This window comes from Larimichthys crocea, chromosome XVIII (genome assembly GCF_000972845.2).
Source record: "Larimichthys crocea isolate SSNF chromosome XVIII, L_crocea_2.0, whole genome shotgun sequence".
Lineage (NCBI taxonomy): Eukaryota > Metazoa > Chordata > Actinopteri > Sciaenidae > Larimichthys > Larimichthys crocea.
This window is the reverse complement of record NC_040028.1, coordinates 17,928,238-17,947,388: the sequence shown is the minus strand read 5'-3', so window position 1 is coordinate 17,947,388 and position 19,151 is coordinate 17,928,238. Positions and strand designations below refer to the sequence as shown.

At 41.4% G+C, this 19,151-nt stretch overlaps 2 protein-coding genes across 4 annotated transcripts in view; both read left to right on the top strand.

Moving 5' to 3' along the window:
• Positions 1-5,903, top strand: part of LOC104934971 (immunoglobulin-like domain containing receptor 2) — a 22,091-nt gene extending 16,188 nt beyond the window's left edge. For all 3 annotated transcript variants that reach the window (XM_019255732.2, XM_019255731.2, XM_010750753.3), the window contains one exon: positions 5,363-5,903. In XM_019255732.2, coding sequence (XP_019111277.2) covers positions 5,363-5,398 — 36 coding nt within the window. In that variant the 3' untranslated portion in view covers positions 5,399-5,903. The remainder of the gene's footprint in view (positions 1-5,362) is intronic.
• A 4,276-nt stretch (positions 5,904-10,179) lies between these two features.
• Positions 10,180-19,146, top strand: LOC104934970 (immunoglobulin-like domain-containing receptor 1). Its single transcript, XM_010750751.3, has 8 exons — positions 10,180-10,491; positions 12,298-12,468; positions 13,969-14,118; positions 14,351-14,470; positions 14,560-14,706; positions 15,826-15,951; positions 16,781-17,673; positions 18,379-19,146. The coding sequence occupies exons 1-8, from the start codon at positions 10,443-10,445 to the stop codon at positions 18,415-18,417; spliced, it is 1,695 nt and encodes a 564-aa protein (XP_010749053.3). The 5' UTR covers positions 10,180-10,442; the 3' UTR covers positions 18,418-19,146.
• The last annotated feature ends 5 nt before the right edge of the window (positions 19,147-19,151 follow it).

The following is a 19,151-nucleotide window of genomic DNA, read 5'->3' as shown; positions in this document are numbered from 1 at the left end:
GTTTGTGTGTCTTTATTGAAGAGTGGGCGTTTGTGGGCTCTGTGGTCCTGGGAAGCGTCTTGTTCCTGTTGTTGATGGGGATCTGCTGGTGCCAGTGTTGCCCTCACTCCTGCTGCTGCTACGTCCGCTGCTGCTGCTGTCCTGAAACATGCTGCTGTCCACGACACCGTGGTAGAACACAAAACATCGGTCCAAAGCGCACGCATTTACTCTGTACGGAGGGTTCACTGTTTTTGTTGTGCTCAGTATATGAGGAGGGAGAAAAGCGAACGGTGTACCGCCCTCAGCCTCCTGCGTATCCATACTACTCCTGGTGTACCTACTGTGGTTCCTCTTGCACCTTCATCCCTCATGGACCCAGATGGCTCTATCCCCTCAGTGGAGAACAACCTGCATGGAGGTGAGCGTCAGCGACGGTTAAGATCTGTAACACTGCCTAACCCTCATTTCATCCGTCACTCGTCTCTAACTACAGAAGAAAATATCTGCATGTTTCTTATTTAATCGGTCTTGTGTTTGCATGGTTATGTCCCTGTGCTGTATGTGTGTGTCCACATCCACAGTGCGCAGTGGTTATCGACTCAAAGCCAGTCCAGACCCGGACTCAATGAAAATTCTGTACTCCTAGAGAAGGAGCTGACTCAGTTTCCCTCTGTGAAGACGGCTGCACACGGACGTAGCCTGCACAGGATAGGACAGTTTTTCTGTAGTCTGTGTGGCTGTTTGTGACAGTGTTATGTCTTTATGTGTTCAGTGCATGGTTTGTGTAAATTAACAATGCTAGTCTTCAATCTAATCTTCATGCATTCAAAACTCTAACACAGACGAAGAAACAGCGACATTTTACCCTTCTCTTCCTTCTTCTTCTTCTTCACCAACTGCAACACTGCTCACATTTGACTGCCAAAATCTAAATGTATTATTATTATTGTTATTATTATTATTATACTCTTATTTAACCAGATTTTAAAAAAAACCATTGGATCTAGACCTCTTTTCACAAGGGTGACTGTCAAGAAAGGAGCAGCTCACGTCAGACGAACAACAATAACAGACAAGCAGAAAAATGAAACATAAAAATATTAAATACTAAGATGTGAGAAAAATGTGTAATGTAAAACAGTTTGTACAGCTAAGTTTCTGCCCCAGCCAGGTTCCAATTTTTCACACTCAATTTAGGATTGAACCATCCGGATGCGAACGCACTTATGTATATTGAAGTTTAAGTATGGATCAGAGATATACAGGTGTTTATTATCAGGATGGGTCGTTTGGAGGTAAAGTGCGTTTGTTCTGGACTTTTTCAGCAGTGGATTAATACACATTTGGGGCTGTGAGAGGACGGTGTATGTGGGATTGACTTAAAACAGTTTCTGTGTTTATTGCGACGAAGAAAACAAACTAAAGAAACCAAATAGTGTTGAACATCGATGCAGGTCTTGGCACAGAGGAATGGTTTTCATAGGATTTGTTCACATAAGGAAAATAATAATTCTGGCTGCAAGCCTAAAACTTAAAGCGTGGCGTTGCAGTCAAAAAATAGTTGCTCCTTCCACCTGTGCCTCACCTTACCTGTCCTACCTTTATGGATTAGTTGCCACCCTGCCGGCCAACTATTCATGCACATTTAATTGCCCCACATTAATATCTCCAGACGTCTCCTTTAAGTTGGCTGTAACGGTAATTGAGGTGACACATGGTGATTTGCCGTGAGCTATAATCAGTGCTCTGATTATAGTTCACCTCAAAACCGAGAGTGGTGACGTACAGTCTGTGCCGAGCTCTTATCCCAAACACCTCACCAACACTTCAGCCGACCACGTGCAAGAAAAAACACCTGAGATGTTTCTTATGATGAAAATATAAAAAATGTCTGTCCCAACAGCCAGCAGCCTATCAGAGCTGAGCTCTCTTCACGACGGCGGGAAACCCGACTTCAGACACACCTATCAGACGGTCCAGATGAAGGCGCTCCCGCCCATCGCGGACCCGACGACCAATCGGTGCTGAGAGTGGCTCCGCCCACGCAGAGTCGAAGGCCCAGACGGGACGAGGCAACCTCTCCGATCGACGAGCTCGACAGAAGGTATCATTAGTCAGCGAGTGTTTCATCTGGAAGGTCCCGTAGGTGATATCATTAGATCGTTAATGTATTTTTCCTTTAGTGTGTATGTTGTCTTATCTGGGCGCGGCTGTGGCTGCTACTCACCACTACGGTGGCACACTAAATCTGCACACTTGGACCTTTAACTTTTCTCTATCCAGCTGTAGAAACATTTGTACACATTATAGTGAAATCATTCATTTTAATATATTAAATTAGTAAATAACCCAGATCATGACTGCATAAAAATACCTTCATGTGAAGTTTGTATAAAAGAGTGAGGAGGGAGGGTATTGTATTAATAACCATGACCACCGCTTGGTAAGATGGATTTTTGGAGCCTTAATAAATATGTAATGTGCTCCCCACCTCCTGGATCCATGGTTAGTCACAGATTAAAAGATATTTCTTGGCCCTCCCACTCAGACCTTTAGCCACAGTCAGATCTCGAGGTATATCCTGCTGGAAAACCTCTTCAACAGCGTCAAATTGACTTTAATTTGGGACATAACAGATAATATGGGTGTGTTGGCAGCGTGTGCTCCATAAGAGAGGTGTCGAGCGCCTCTGGTCTATTTCTGGTGTAAAATCTAGTGATTTTTCCATTTAATTCCCTCACTGCACATCTCTCTCGCAGGCATCCATGTGACATAACCGTGTTCATTTTCGCCTCCGTCTCTGCTTTAGTTTTGTAGATTCAGGCACAAAAATATATGGTTCTTTACTAATTTTTTATCTTGATTTCCTGTTTGTTAGAAACTCTTCTATAGAGGCAGGTTTTATTTCCCCCACTCTTGTGGTTGTCAGAAAATTCAGGTATCGAGATAAATCTGTCCAGAGCAGACCACAAATGTTTAAATTGAACTAAATAAATGATGCAGGTAGTCCAACCTGCCTTCGCCACGCTCCCTCCTGTTGCAACCTCCTTTCCCCGCCATCCAGGACCAAGCACCAGACCAGGGCTTTGCTCATACCTCTACCTTTGTCTTCAAGTACCTGAAGTAAAGTGTGTAAAGTGCGCTGTGTGCTGACCAGTGGTGTGTTTTCCTTGCTGTAGGTGGAACGCGCTCTGAGCGCCTGCAGAGGAAGACGTTAGACAGAGGGGGCGCTCAGGATCCCTGGACGAGCTCGAGGATTTCGCACGATCTTACGACTCCCGTGGTCGTCGGCCTGAGCCTCCCGATCGGGTCTACGAGCGGGACTACAGCCCTCCGAGGCGTTTCTACAGGACGGGATGACGGATGGGACCGCCGTAGTCCATCACCTTTACGCAGAAGAGAAGGGACACGTGGGACAGCGATCGCCCCCTCTCGACCGCCCCGAAGAGACGTACGACGACGCCTTCCTCAACAGCGTGCTGGACAGCAAGGCGAGGGGACGGGGAGGGGACAGAGGGCAGGCAGGCCGGACGAGGACAGTGACACTCCCTCCAAAGGCAGCTCCAGAGGAAAGGGCAGCGGTAGTTACTCAGCCGGTCGCCTAGCAACCGTCCAGAAGGGATGACCCTTTGCCTCCTTACTCTGAGCTGGAGGCCGAGCGGTACCGCAGGGCTGACCTGACCGCGGACCGGTACCGCACTGTAGAACCTCCCAGATCAGAGCGTACAGAACCACTGAACCAGCCGCGAACCGGCCTTCTCTTACACCCGGCCCCAGCACGGGGCGTCACACACACTGCAGGGCAGCAGGAGGACAGAGATAGGAGCCGAAACATGAACCTGGTGAGTTACTTGTAGCGGAACTGGACTTCCTTCCTCTTGAGCTTCAGGAAAGGCCTCTGATTCTGTAAATAGTTACAGGATGGAGTCTGTCTATATTTTCTTTCGTCCACAAATCCCACGAAAAATCCCGAAACTAAAGCCTGATTCATCTCTGCTCACTGTTGACACAAGCGTGATTGTTCTCGACACCTCAGCGGTACAGGGAGATAAAGTTCAATAGACTTTATCTGTGGGTTCACGTATCATTAATAAATTAGACACTTGTTTATCTCCTAACTCACAAATGCACATCAGTGCCAAGTGATGGGGAGAGTAGGAACAGGACAGACAGAGTGGGTGAAAAACTAAATTAAATAAACTTTAATTGATCTGCATCTTTCATCTAAGGAAGACTCGGGGCCTCGCAGATTTCGTGTAGTTGTGATGGTGTTGATGTACTGGCACGCTGATAATCTGCTTTAGTTAAAAGTCAGTAAATGGCTGTTGTTGTTGTTGCTTTGGCACATGAAATGGTATCACTGACAGTATAAAGAATGGACAGCATATCTGTGACGTCACGTTTCTGAAGAGTTGCTTTGAAGCTCAAAATCTGGCTCTGGCCGCTGTATCTTGGCCTACCTGTCATCAAAGCGTCCACGCTCTAATCCTGCATAACTTTAAGCTTATATAATGTGAACAGGTGGTTGTATATAAATTCACCCTCAGTACAGTTTCATGAACGGGGAAATTAGCTACAGAGACCAAAACTGTTTTTTGTACCAGGCTGTAAACATGTTTATTTCTGCTGTGAAGTTGGACATTTGAACATGGGGACTTATGGAGACTGACTCACTTCTGGAGCCAGCCTCAAGTGGACGACAAGAGGAACTGCAGTTTTTTGGCACTTTTACTGGTCCACAGTCAAAAAACATACTAATTAGTTATTATATCCAATTCCTGCCAATAGATCCTCCTAAATCTGACACACCAGACCGTTAATCAAAAGATCTTGCAGTGACCAGGGCAGCTCAGTGTTTCTATCACAACAACAGCCTCTCATTGTTATGTGCTCGACGCCACGCTGGCCTCTTGTGGTTGACCTCAATGACTACAAACTAAATATTTGTGACCCAGTTTTCATTGCGTACATCTTCAGTCGGACCAAACAGGATTAGGAAAGCAGAGACTTTTTTGGGTTTTGATCTTTTCATGGGATTTGTTTGGAAATAAGAATAATCTGTTGCTTAAACATTTGAAGGTGTTTTACAGTATTATGTATATAATCTGATTTTCTCTTGTGAAATGTACACACAGGATCTTCTTAAAACAGAGTCAGTATCATTTAACTTTAATATTACGTAAAGTATTACATTCATGATTTGTACTGTACAGTATAACCTGGCCGTGCTTGCAACCATCACAGTATCACCAACTACATGTGAATTTCTCACTACTAACACAGCTCGAGCTGCATGATTTCTTGGAGGCTGGACTAACCTCGCATCAGCATGAATGCAAAGTCTCTAACATTTTACACTCTTGGTGTATTTCTTTAACAGAGCACTGCACTGAGCAGGGACTCTCTCATAGTGTGATTCACCAGCCTTCGACCTCGCACAGCACTGCCAATCCGTTCATTTAAACCGTCCTGTGGCTACGCAGGAGAGGGTAACTGTTCTGCCATCAGCCTCATGAAGTCTGGCGTAACTGCACCGACAAAAACAAGCAGCATGGGATGGAAAATGCTGAGAAATTAACGTGCACGAAGCAGCATGTGCAGGCCATTCTTCATTCATGCATGTGGAGCCAACTACCATCAGTTTTATTTGTTGATTTGAGTGACTGGATTTACTTCAACTAGTGCCAAGATGTTTTATTATTATTATTATTATTATTATTATTATGATCTGCCAATTTGAAAATATGTTTTTTAAGGAGCACGCCACAGTCTTATATTACAGATTACACTCACGCTCAGGTTCACTTTGTGTTTGTGCGTTTTTCTGTTGTTGATATTTTACTGTATGTACGTACTGTACCTTTTGATTTGTTATATTGCACTGCTTAAATACTTTTTAAATAAAGAAAACCCTAAAGAAGTCTTTGCTGTCGTCTTCTTCATTTGGTTTATGAGATTACTGAGAAATGTGAATAAAACAACAGAATTGACGGTTAATTAACAATTAACTGACGATAATTGACAATATTTGACTGTGTTTTTACATTGCTTGACTGTAACTGACCGTGTTTCAGCGCGGTCTAGACCTGCTCTGTATATGGAAAGTGTCATGAGATAACTTCTGTTGTGATTTGGCATTATATAAACAGAAACTTGAATTGAAATAAAATAACTATTGTGTCTGTCGCAGCAGTTTATGTTTGACTTGTTATTGTGTGTAACAGTATGTGTGATAAAGCGTGTGTACTTTGGATGAAGCCTGGTGAATTTTATCGTAGCTTATCAAATATACACAACTAGATAAACACTCGAGCTTTACTTCATCGACGAACCACATAAGATCAGCAAACTTTATCATGTAAAGCATGTGCAGCTTTAAAATGTTTATATAAAGTATTTTACAATACTAATTACATACAAATGTTTCTGTCAATACAATAAGGGAACAACATGTTACTACAATTTTGTGTCCTTGTGTCCATTTGTAGTCATCTTGTGTCCATGTGTAGTCATCTTGTCCATTTGTAGTCCATTTGTAGTCATCTTGTGTCCATTTGTAGTCATCTTGTGTCCATTTGTAGTACATTTGTAGTCATCTTGTGTCCATTTGTAGTCATCTTGTGTCCATTTGTAGTCCACTTGTAGTCGTGTCCATTTGTAGTCCATTTGTAGTCATCTTGTGTCCATTTGTAGTCATCTTGTGTCCATTTGTAGTCCATTTGTAGTCATCTTGTATCCGCCTGTCGTCCATCTGTAGTTATCTTGTATCTATTTGTGGTTGTATTGCATTATTAAGTCATAACAAGAGGACAGGAAGCAGTAAGGACACATCAAGGCTCAAACAGTACAGCTGCTCCCAAACGAGATTAGCGAGTCTCCACGATGCCAAATGTGTATTTTCCAAACAGAAAGGTTAACAATCACTTCATAAAGAGGCCCTGGCCACTCCTTTAGCCCTGCCCAAATAAGTTACCACTGTTTATTCAGGGGAATGAGACTAAATGTTGGCAGAAAGAACACAGAAGAACATTTTATAACACTGTGTACCAGAGTAAATCTGGTACACAGTGGATATAAAGACACAGAAAACAAAAGGTACTGCATGTCCTCTCCAGATACTGACAAGGGAGGAATTTAATTTGGCATGTCTCGAGGTTTGAAGTGGAGCCAGACACAGATGTGATAACAGAGCTTTTTCTTCCGAGCAGCATTTTTCACAGGATTTCACACACACTTCAGTGAGCTGAGGACGGCACTTGAACTCAGCTCAGGCGGGATTGTTTTGTGTCAACAGTAAAGCTCGCTGGGGTCCGCGTCCCTGGATAAGAGATGTAAACATCGTGGCACAAAGAGCTCCAACGCTCTGTCCGATATGACTCATCCTGAGAGTGGACTTTATCCTCGGGCTGTTTGACATCATGCCAGACGAGCTGACCTGCTGTACTTCACTTTATGCTTCACTCCTTTTAATTTCTTTCACTCCTGAGGGCAGGCAAGCCTTAAGATTCATGAACTAAACGTTCATTCATCTGTCTTTTGAATAGACTCAGAGGCACCACAGACACAGACGGCCGAACATTTACTACAGATTAGCAGTTCACTAATACGGCTGAAACTATGACGAGAATGACTGAAACTGAAGTACTTTCACTGGAGCCCAAAAGGAAATACAATAAAACCCTGCCCTCTGTTTATCTGATTCTCTCATAGTAAGTCAGGGTTTAGCCTTAAGTTACTGTGTTGCACCAACACTCGCCATCAATTGTTCGTATATTGTTGGTAAATTAACTAATAAATAAAGGAATTCATGTACAGGCGATGCAAGATGCAATCCATGGTTATTTAAGCTCATATAAGATATTGAAAAGGGATTAAACGTAATAAATAACTTTGTCAAAAGGGTAACATGAATACTCTTTAATGCATTAAAATGTATTACTTTAAAAGTCAAACATTTAGAGACTTTTTGGGAGGTTATATTTGTTTAATAAAGAGAGTTTAGTTGAGTATCTATTTGTGGATGCAGAGAGAAGACCTGCAGCAGCAATGTAACATTGATTCTGCATGTTGTCCAACACAGTAGTTGTATTTCAGTAGTTTATATTGATGTATGATATACATATATTATTATATTTATACTTTATTTCTTTACAGTTTTCACAGGAAGAGAGAGAGAAATAAAAGAAATCTGAATGATTTAGGGACATTAGTTCATTGGACCAGTGTAGTTACACTCTGACTACTCATGACCTAAAAATCTTGGCTACGGCTCTGGGTGGGACCTGGGTGGGACCCATCTATGAACCCTGAATAATTTGTTAATGAACTGTTTATTTCATCGTCATTTTAGTTTGGAACTGTCATAATATGATTTATTGCTGTCTTTAACAGTAAAAAAAAGATTTCAGGAAACGTCGTAACATCTTATATTTATCATTTCTTCTCCAATTCGATCTCAACTCTGAGCTGTGGTGATGGCTGCGACGTCACAGTTTGAAGGGAGTGCACACGGCCCCAATCTGTGCCTGGCACCATCCTTCAGTTAAACCCTTTAAAATGTTTCCAGATGTAGATTATCTCCTGCCTCTGTAGCATCATCTTGTTCAGACAAACTGAGCACTTACTGGAGCTCAGACGGTCAGATGTTTGATTCAGACAGATCCTGAGACAGCACATTTTTATCATAGCAGAGAGAGAACAACAGTAATCTCACTGAAAGTAACAAAATCAGCCTGAGGGAAGTGTTGCAACATCTTAAACTTAACCTTGAGACTCACAATAAATGCCTCCTCTAATAACTTTGACAGAATTTGGAAACCACTTATTGAGCAACTAGAGCGAAGAGTTAACCCCTGAACCCTCCTCAGTGAATCACCAAATGAAGTCAGTCAGATCTGTTTATTATTCTGCGTCTATTTCTGTTTTTATGGCACGTCTTTTTCTGTTTCTCTTTCCAAATACTGTAAAATAAATGTTCAGATTGTACCTTGGCAAACTTTGGCTGCTTTGACAGTACAGGGGCCTCCCTTCCCATCAGAAGCAGGTTCTTAACACAGGCATGATTACAGCTTAAAAATATATATATATTAACTGGAAGTCTAAACTGTCCACAGGAGTTGGCTGAATTAAATGTTTTCTTTTGGTACGATAAAACAAGAAGAACTAAAAAAATTACTTCAGAAAACGTGGTTTTTGCTTTATGAGACTGACTGCTGTGTGTTTTGCTGCTGTGTGTGAGCGTTCTCTGGTCTTGTCCTGACTTAAAGAAAAGAAACAATGTGTTTACTATGGAAGCCCAAAGTGGTCATGCATCCTTGCATTTTATTTTCTATCACACGTGACATCATGCTGTGTTGATCTGATGCTGTGGCGCACCGATCGATATACTGACATCAGCTACACTGAATGAAGTTCCCTGCAATGATTTAATATACTAGACTATCCTTTTATCTCATATTAATTATATCGTTATCTCGAGACCACTAGAAAATTATCCAATTTATCTCGGGATAACAATGTTATTTCATGTAAAGCATGTGCAGCTTTAAAATGTTTATATAAAGTGTTTTACAATACTAATTACATACAAATGTTTCTGTCAATACGAGGACATGTTACTACAATTTTGTGTCCTTATGGTTGTTTTGTTTCTCTTTTTAGTCCTTGTGTCCATTTGTAGTCATCTTGTTTCTATTTGTAGTCATCTTGTTTCTATTTGTAGTCCATTTCTAGTCATCTTGTCCATTTGTAGTCCATTTGTAGTCATCTTGTGTCCATTTGACTCAAGAAAACAGATGAAATTAACTCGTTATCACGAGAAAACAAAACGTATGAGTGCATGACCACTTAGAGCTTCCGTAATTAATATACTAGACTATCATTTTGTTTTCTTGGCATTATCTCAGCATAACAACAGTTGTTATTTTAAGATAAGGACATAAATAACTTAAAGAGATGAAATGAAAACAGAGGAAATAAAATGTATGACCGCTTGAGGCTTCTGTAGTTTTCCTTGTTTAACTGTTAATTATTTATTTGTATCTTTGTCTGCTTCTGTTTAATAGCTTATATATAATATAATATAATAATAAAATATCATATAAAAGTACTTTGCTCTTCCTGCTCTTCTTCTCTTCCTCCATGTTGCACCTGTCGGAGGGGGAGGGGCTCAGTGATGTCACCTGAAGCCGGAGGGTGGAGGAGGGGAGGTAGGACGGAGGGATGAACCGCCTTCGACGTCGACTCTCTGCGGGGAAAGTTGTTCCTCTGCTCGGCTGTAAATGCTCGTGTTGGACGCCAAGAAGACGAACCCAGCCCGGACCGAACATGTCGTTTGAAGTGGACGGTTGATTTATTTTCGTTTTTTTATCCGAACATTCAGGATTTGTGCTGGATTTTAACTCAGGAGAGAGAAGAGAGAGAAGCGTCCGCGGAGGGATAAAAAAAAAAAAAGCTACGAGATGGGAAATATGATACTGATGGCGCTCCTGCTGCTTCACCTGCCGACAGGTGAGGCTTTAAAGGGCCGATGGTGAACACACTGTGCGCCTGAAGCTTTTACTTTAGACAAGTTTCATGTTTTTTTTAGTTTTTTTTTAAAAGAGTGAAGCCACAAAAACAAACAGTATTAATGATGTGTCCAGGTTAATTATCGACAGGTGTAAACAGGACAAGGCCGACTGCTGTCACGTGACTGCTCGTTACTAATAGTGTTTTTTTTTTTTTTTTTTTTTTGCAGACATGTTTGCAGACACGGTGCAAATATTAAATCAATCAATATGCAATACTAAATGTTAGATTTATTATTTGTTAATCCGCTGTTAAGATCAAATAAGTAAATTAATCAAACTGAAACTTAATTAGTATCACTGGAAACAACTGTTTCATGTCAGAGTGGCTGCTGTGAAAAAGATCTATTTATCACTTGAACTGGACAAAGTTTATACATGTTTATCAAACAAATATCAATAATTATTCACTTTAATGTGAGAATTTAATGTGTTAGGGTGATTAAATGTCTTGTTTGGTCCAAAACACAGAGATATTTAATGCAAGAGAAGACAAATCGGCTACAGGTGGAAGGAGATTTTTAATTTGGAGTGAAGTATTTGAACCTAAAATAGTAAATAACATTAAAAACTGATTTTTTTTTTAAATTGACATGTTTTAGAAAAATTGCAAATTCAGAAAATATAGTGTTGACTTTGTTTGTTTGTGGTTGTTTGGTGTTTGTATGTCTAATTAATCTACCACTAAATTACACCTGAACTTTGTCTTTTATGAACATAATGAGGTTTAATAAATATTCACTGACAGCTTGAAGCATTAAGTGCACTCACTGTACTCCTTTTTAAAATGTAAGTTTAAAAAAAAGGATCAAAATTGATGCAGTAGAACTGGAGATAGTCTTTTTATTTATTTATTTACTTCATATTTTAGTTAATTGGTTGTTGCTTGTTAATTTCAGTCAGTAATTTCTAATTTTACTAGTTACTTTGTTGATTAATCAAAGTATTAATTGATTAATTGCTTGCTTGGTCTATAAAGTATCAAAGTTCTGGAGCATGTCACAGCTGACTTGTGGTGAGAGGCGGAGTACAGCATGGATTACATCGGGCAAGACAAACAACCATTCACATTCACACTGATTTAGAGTCCGTTGATCAACTAACAGAACGTGAATCTGCAACAATTATAATAATCAATTAATCACTTAAATCATTTGTCAAGTTTTTTTTGGTTGGACACGTTGGGCTCTGAAGTTTTAGCATTTTGTTGAAATAAACGATTAATCGATTATCTTAGAAATATACCACCATCATATCCACGTTAATTAACTCTTATAGACAAAATAATTCATTAAAATGCATTTGCAGAGCTTCATTAAATCGTCTCACTTATCTGATCGTGATGTCAGGATACCATGTCGTGATTTAGAGAAGAAACTATTTGATTATTTGTTTGATGCTTCTCTATCGGCGCTTTAAACCACTTCAAGAAGAAAGTGTTGGCGTTAAATAATTTCTCACTTTGCAGAGTTTGTCTGTCGTCACTTTGTTTTCTCGAACTCTGTGGTGCAGGTCGTGATTGACAGCTGGTATTACTTCTAATAACACAGTGCAGCACTTGCAGAGCTGTGCAGTAAACTGTTAACCAGTCTGTTCAGATTCTTATCAATCCAGCATTGAAGGCCAAAGCTCCTATGCAAACACACTGTTTTGGCTAAAGTTACAGTCATTTGAATAGTGTGCCTCGTGCGCTGCTATTTTTTACTTTAATCTCATGAATCTCGTCATTCTTCCTGCCTCGTATCAGAGCTGCTGTCCATCCAGGTGATTGTCCCAGAGACAGAGAGGAGTACGACTCTGTTCGCCTCCGTGATCCTGCGCTGCGACTACTCGACTTCAGCCAACCCTCAGGAAGTCCTGGTCACCTGGAGGTACAAGTCCTTCTGTAAAGACCCAGTGCTGGAGTACTACTCCACAGGTGAGGCTATGCGAGGAGAATTACTAAATATGATGAGTGTAATTTCAAATGGAGCTTTTCATGTTGTTATGTTCAGCTAAAAGAAACCTCCACAGATTTAACACTGTACTACTTTTACATAATCTGCGTCCTCCGTGACTTGAAGTGAAGCAAATGTGGAAGTGCCAAATAAGGAAATTAGCTACAGAGACCAAAACTGTTTTTTGTACCAGGCTGTAAACATGTTTATTTCTGCTGTGAAGTTGGACATTTGAACATGGGGACTTATGGAGACTGACTCACTTCTGGAGCCAGCCTCAAGTGGACGACAAGAGGAACTGCAGCTTTTAGCACTTTCACATTGGCTTCACTTCACAGACACGGAAGTTGGAGCAAAGGCAGCAATTACATTCCACTGAAACTACTTAGTAGTATATAAAAATTCAAACGGGTGATGCAGCAGCTTTTCAGGAACACAAACTTTGACCGAGGTCATGTGGTTATTCTGGTTGTGTTGTGCGTTCTGGCACACCTGAACGAAACAGCGATCATTAATACTGATTGGTTACAGCTGTGCTTCTTCTGCTGTTGAAAACAGCGCAGGGTGGTTGAACAGTCACTGAGATAACTTGATGTGCAACAACAACTTGCTGGAACTTTTATTCAGGCAACACCTTAAAACTCACTTAAAACTTTATCTGGTTTCTTAAACCACCTTGTTTGAATAAAAGAGCATTTTCTTTCAGTGCTGACTCACTTTTATCCAAAGCGACTTACAAAAAATGGAAACAATCGAGGTACAAGGACATGTTAGTGCAGCAATAAGTACTGTGACAGTTGTAGAGAGGGATAGACTTCATCATCATGTCCATTGTTGGTAGTGTTTGAGAGGAGGTCTAGAGAGGGACACTGATCTGGTAGAGGTCTAGAGAGGGACACTGATCTGGTAGGACATTGCCCTGAGCATACGGGTGGCAGATCCAGGTGTCGTTCATTGGAGGAGGTAACATATGTCTGTATGAGGACGCTGAAGTAGGAGGGCGCAGAACCGGACACAACTTTGTAGTCAAGCATTAGGAATGTGCTCGATGAGCAGCGACCTTTTCGGCTGATTGAAGACCAGGCGTGCCGCCGAGTTCTGGATCGTTTAAAAAGGGTTTCACTGTGCAGGCTGGACGGACCGTCAAATTAAATCCATTTACTCATAGATAATACTTGTACCGTATTAAAACAACTGCCTGTCATTACTAAAAAAATCTGTTCATGATAGTATCTTTGAAGCAACAGCACCACCCAAACAGTGTATTTGATGTCCTGGTGAGTCAGTGCTGTTTACATTGTATTTGCTAATTGCTCTCAAATTATCACTGAGTGCCTCAGATTGCATTATACTGCTGGCAATATGTTGGCAAACTCAAGAACCGGTTGTTTTTGTCATCTTCAAGTGTCGCAGTTATGATGGAGAATAAAAACTTTAATGAACTCAACATGTTTCATCCTGCTTTTCTGTGTCTGCTGTAGCTTTCCAGGCCGCTCTGCAGCTCGGTCAGGACCCCTCCAATGACTGTCCGGACCGCCAGCGCACAGTCCGCACCGTGATCCAGAAGAGAGGCATCAGTGAGCCCACCTTGGGAGCAGACTACAGAGAGCGCAAAATCACCATCCAGAACAGTAAGTTTGATCATAGTCCACTGGTTTCATCGACTTTAAGACACCACGCACAGAAATAAATAATAATGTATATTTTATGAATTGTTTAAGACGTCATCAACATTATGTATTGAGCAAAGATTGTTGCTCCATTATACTGCAGTGATCCAGAAACATTTACAAGAATTTAAACAAATATTATCATCTTAATTTATTATAAGATAATGCTTAATGTGACGTTTTCTGTCAACAGAGGCCGACCTGATCATCAACGAGGTGATGTGGTGGGATAACGGCGTGTATTTCTGCTCCATTGATGCCCCCGGCGACACGACGGGGGACTCGGATCGTGAAATCAAACTCATTGTGTACCGTAAGTTTTCCCTCCGTTGAGACTGTGGGCTGTCGTGCACCAAAGAAGAAAGATATAACCGTAATGATGTGTCTTCTTTCCTGCTGCAGACTGGCTGACAGTCCTGTTGATCATCCTCGGTGCTCTCCTGCTCATCATGCTCTTCTGCGTCTGTTGCTGTCAGTGCTGCCCGCAGAAGTGCTGCTGCTACGTCCGCTGCCCGTGTTGTCCACAGACGTGCTGCTGTCCAGAAAAAGGTAGAAGAGCTGCCCACAGCTTGACATGTTCGGGCAGCTTTTAGACAAAGGGCCAGAAAACATTTCGACATGTATCTGTGAGAGAATCAGACGTGTTTCAGGGTCCTCGTGTTGTGCATGTAGTAACAACTATCCATTTTAAAAAAAGGCTCCAAAGAAAAAAAAAATCACAGTCATGTAAAGTAAGTTTTATATTTATTAACTAAAGAGTAATAACAAACTTAAACTGGCATAACGTGACAAAACTAAATGATACGAAATGTGATACGATATTAACTAATGACACGAGATAAGACGTGAAAGTAGTGAGACGGTCAACAGTAGATACCATATTGTCCTCATTAGATAACCTCCTTTGTCTGACTCCCACCACCAAGTAACACAGATAAAAAATAAGATGAAGCCACAAACACACCTCCCTGTACCAGTTAACAAAAAGAAAGGTGATCCAGAAAATGTGTGATTAACAACTCAAACTATATAAACACATTTCGGCTCCTACTGTGCATGTTGACTCATTTGATGGTTACTTTCGGTTAGTACACTTCTATGTAGTAAACTGTGTACTTCCTGACTTAATGCACTAGTTCTGTTTTAATTCAAGTGTGGACGTTGCGACATTTTACCACTTTTCCACTTTCTTGAATTGCAACCATGCGGAGCATTAGTGCCGACATTTGACTACCAAAATAAAGATTTAAAACACTTTATATTTATACTTTATAAATATATTTATTTACATTTGTAAGTTGTGATTTTCATAGAAAAAAGAAAGAATAGATACTTTATTGATCCCTCGAGGGGGAAATTCTTTTTTCACTCATGCTTTTACCCAAAATACAACGACATCTTCAAAATGATGGTTGTCCCTCCCCTTCAGCTACGTAGCCAAATTGGCGACCATTGAAGGCATTTTGCCACAATTCATAGTATGAATGCACACTTGTACTCAAAATAACAAGAGTCAGGAATATACGTATCTGTGACTTGTGAAACTAGAAAACTGCAGATCTTCATTATTTACGACAGAGGCACAAACGCTCGTCGCTTGTGTCACCTCGATGGTATGTCGCCATCGAGTCGCACAAACCTTTGACTTCCTCTCTGCTCTGATTCCAGCTGTGATGCAGCACAGGATGCTGCGAGACGCTCAGAAGGCCATGGTGCCCTGGATGGCTGGTCAACCCATCTACGCTCCCATTAGCTCCAACGCCTCCTCCCAGGGTGTTCCCATACTGTATTCAGGTGAGTGAAACAAAAGCACGCAGCAGACTGATCTTTGATGCTTTGTTACATCGCCAAGGGCGAATGAACAAACAAAAACACCTGAAACTACGTGAATACTTTGCATCCAGATATTTATATGAAATAAATGCTGCTGTTTGTGGTAGTCTATTTAAATTGCTGTACTAAGCCATTAAAGCATTAACCATACTGAAAATCACGCACTGCACACTGTATTTATTAACTTTAATTGATGTTGAGGTCTAGCAGCTTTTAGGAGAGTGTTAACTGCTAATGAATATATTAATTAAAACTATATCTTTACCTGAAAACATGCAGGTAAGGTCATTGCTTCAGGTAGTGGGCATCCTGTTAGGCAAGTTATCAGAGTGTTAGGGCAGCCTTGGATGTATCCTCTGACGCTTAACTCAGGGTAAAAAGTTCACAAACACTCCCTAAAGTTGATAATAGTGAACATGTGGTAATAACTGAAAATACATTTTGTTAACTGAGAGCTTCTTATCTTATTTTGGCAGCTGGACAAAAAGGAGAAGATTAAGGTCATCATAAATCAAACTGTAAAATATAATTTTGAAAAGCAAACACAACTGATGTTAACTGTACACAAAACAAACATTACATGGTGAAAACAGTAACTAAGGTTCATGTTTGTGTTGTTTGCTGAGGTAACATCCAGACAGGTGAGACAGGTGCTGGATGTGTAAATATGAAACTCTCTCTGACATGTCGGATGTAAATGTTGTTTCCAGCATGTTTCTGCTGCCCTCATGTGGCCAAACATCAGTCATTGCAAGTTAATCATGTCTCTGAACTGTCTTGTTTGTTCCAGGTTCGTACTCAGACTATCCTGTCAAACAAAACTTTGCCATGGCCCCCATGGAGCTGTCACCCATGGCCCTCCAGCAGCAGCCTCCTCCTCCTCCTCCTCCGCACCATGTGAACCACAGTGTGCGCAGCAGCAATCATGGCACCGGCCAGGTGTTGGACTACCTGGAGCACCAGGTGAGGGGGCTGGATATGCCAGCACCTCAAGCAGCTTATCGCAGCGTCCAAAATATGCCCCCGTTACAGGCTCAGTACCAGCCGGCTCCTCAAGCAGTTCCCTACACGCCTGGGCCCCCGAGTATGTTGTCAGCCCTGGATGAGATGGGTGTCAGAGGGGTGGAGAGAAGAGTGATCACCCTGCCTCCTATTATCCAGCGTGTGCCCAGTTTCTCCTCACGCAGGGGGAACGAAGGAGGTGGAGACGGAGCAAGAGCTGCTCCGAGATTATCCAGCCACTCCAGCGGGAGTACAAACCGCTCCGGAGGAGGTCTGCCACGCGCTACTCGTAACTACAGAGACGACTCTCCTCCCAGACGGGGGATCCTGCGAGACTACAGCGACGAGTCCGACTGGGAGAACAGACGAGGAAGAGCGCCGCACGGCGGGGGTTCGAGGAACGAGAGAGGAAGCTCGTCCAGGAGGCGAGGGACTGCATCCAGACCGCGAGCTCACAGTCGTGATGACGTGATGGAGGAGCTGAAAAGCAAGGCATTTCGGAGGGAGAGGAGCTATTCACCTCCTCAGCGTCGCGGAGGGTCGTGGAGCTCGGATGAAGAAGACAGCAGGAGACAGAAAGGAGGTAAAGGGAAGGATTGGCCGGAGAAGCCGCCCAGCTACTCCTCCATAGAGGACCAGCCGGGACACAGTAACGGACGGAGGAACTACAACCGCCTTTCTGTAAGATCCTGACGTTAGAACCTGTGGTCTAAATTATTCTTTGTTTTAGTCTTGACTTCTTTCTTTCTTCACTTTTTTAGTTGTGCTTGCAGCTTCGATCTAGTATTTGATGGATTGTCATGATATTTTATATGATTTAATCACTTTCTTTTCAAAATTTTCATTTTCACTAATCTTTTGCTTTATAACCAAATACCTATAAAATCAATGGCATGCCCAGCAGCTGCACTTTGTTGATGACTAATGCTGACATTAGCTTTTACCTCGAAGCACCACTGTTTCTTAAGGCTGAAATCAGACCATCGCCTCAGGGTTGTGTGGGTGTAAGGTGGGCTGCTGCTGTTGCTGCTGGTGGTGTGTTTTATTTGTCCCGAAGCACTGTGAAACCAGCAGGAAATAACTTTTCGATGCCAGTGCTCCCACACTCTCATTCACTGTCTGTGTCGCTTGACCACTGCTCTCTCTCTCAAACCAAAGGAAACTTTTTTGCAGTGTCACTAAAACTGCGACCTAGACACAAATTTTCAGGGACATTTCAGGCTGACCGTGCAGGAGTTTGACTTGCCTGATCATCTGATTGGCTGCCTGTCACAGCCACCACAGCCAAAACCTACTCCCAGTCAAATGAATGGTCTGCTCGTGTGTTTGAATCATCACATCTCACCTCTTTAACTAAACCTCACCTCTGTCACTTTTCTCTCTTAGGATAGAAGCTCCCATAGCAGCACCAGCGTAGTCATCTGAGGCATTTCTATCTTTTTTTTATTTTATTTTTTTACCCTTTTTCCTGAAAGTTTCAAGAACGGTGAAAATGAAGACAAACCGAAGGTAATCTCTTCAGTCGGCGTGCAAAGATATAGTTGTAAAATGTGATATTGAGTGTTGAAAATGTACTGTACGGACACACTTTTACTTTGCAGGCACTGTATGTAAGAACAATATAAAATGTTTTATGTATGAAGAAAAGCTGTTCAGCTGAAGCTGTTCAGTACAAATAATGTGTAACCGTGTCCTCCTGTTATTGGAATGATGGTGCGATTATTCTTGCTGTATTCAGTCTTGTAGTTTATATGTATGATTTCTTACGATGGATAAAAGTTATCCTGCTTTTGGTGTTTATCAGGTAAATGTTTAACAACAAGCAAATTGTTGCATATTGTGAGCTCCTGAGGGTTATTTGGGATTATCGTTGTGAACATGTTATGTGCAGAGACAGAAAGTGTTTGTTTTTTTAATTTCTTATTTTTGCATAATTTCTTATACTATTTAAAGTGTCTTTTTTTTTTTACCTCTAAAAAATACATAAAGTGAATACACTTGGAAGTCGACTAAACATTTGTAGGAAGATTTAGAAGCTCTTATTGTATCTGGATGAACAACAGCGATGTAATGTTTATTCGTGTTTGAACATGAAAAGAGATGAATCGTGATTATCACATTTGATTGTGTGTTTTTAAATAAACTGTTTTAGATACATA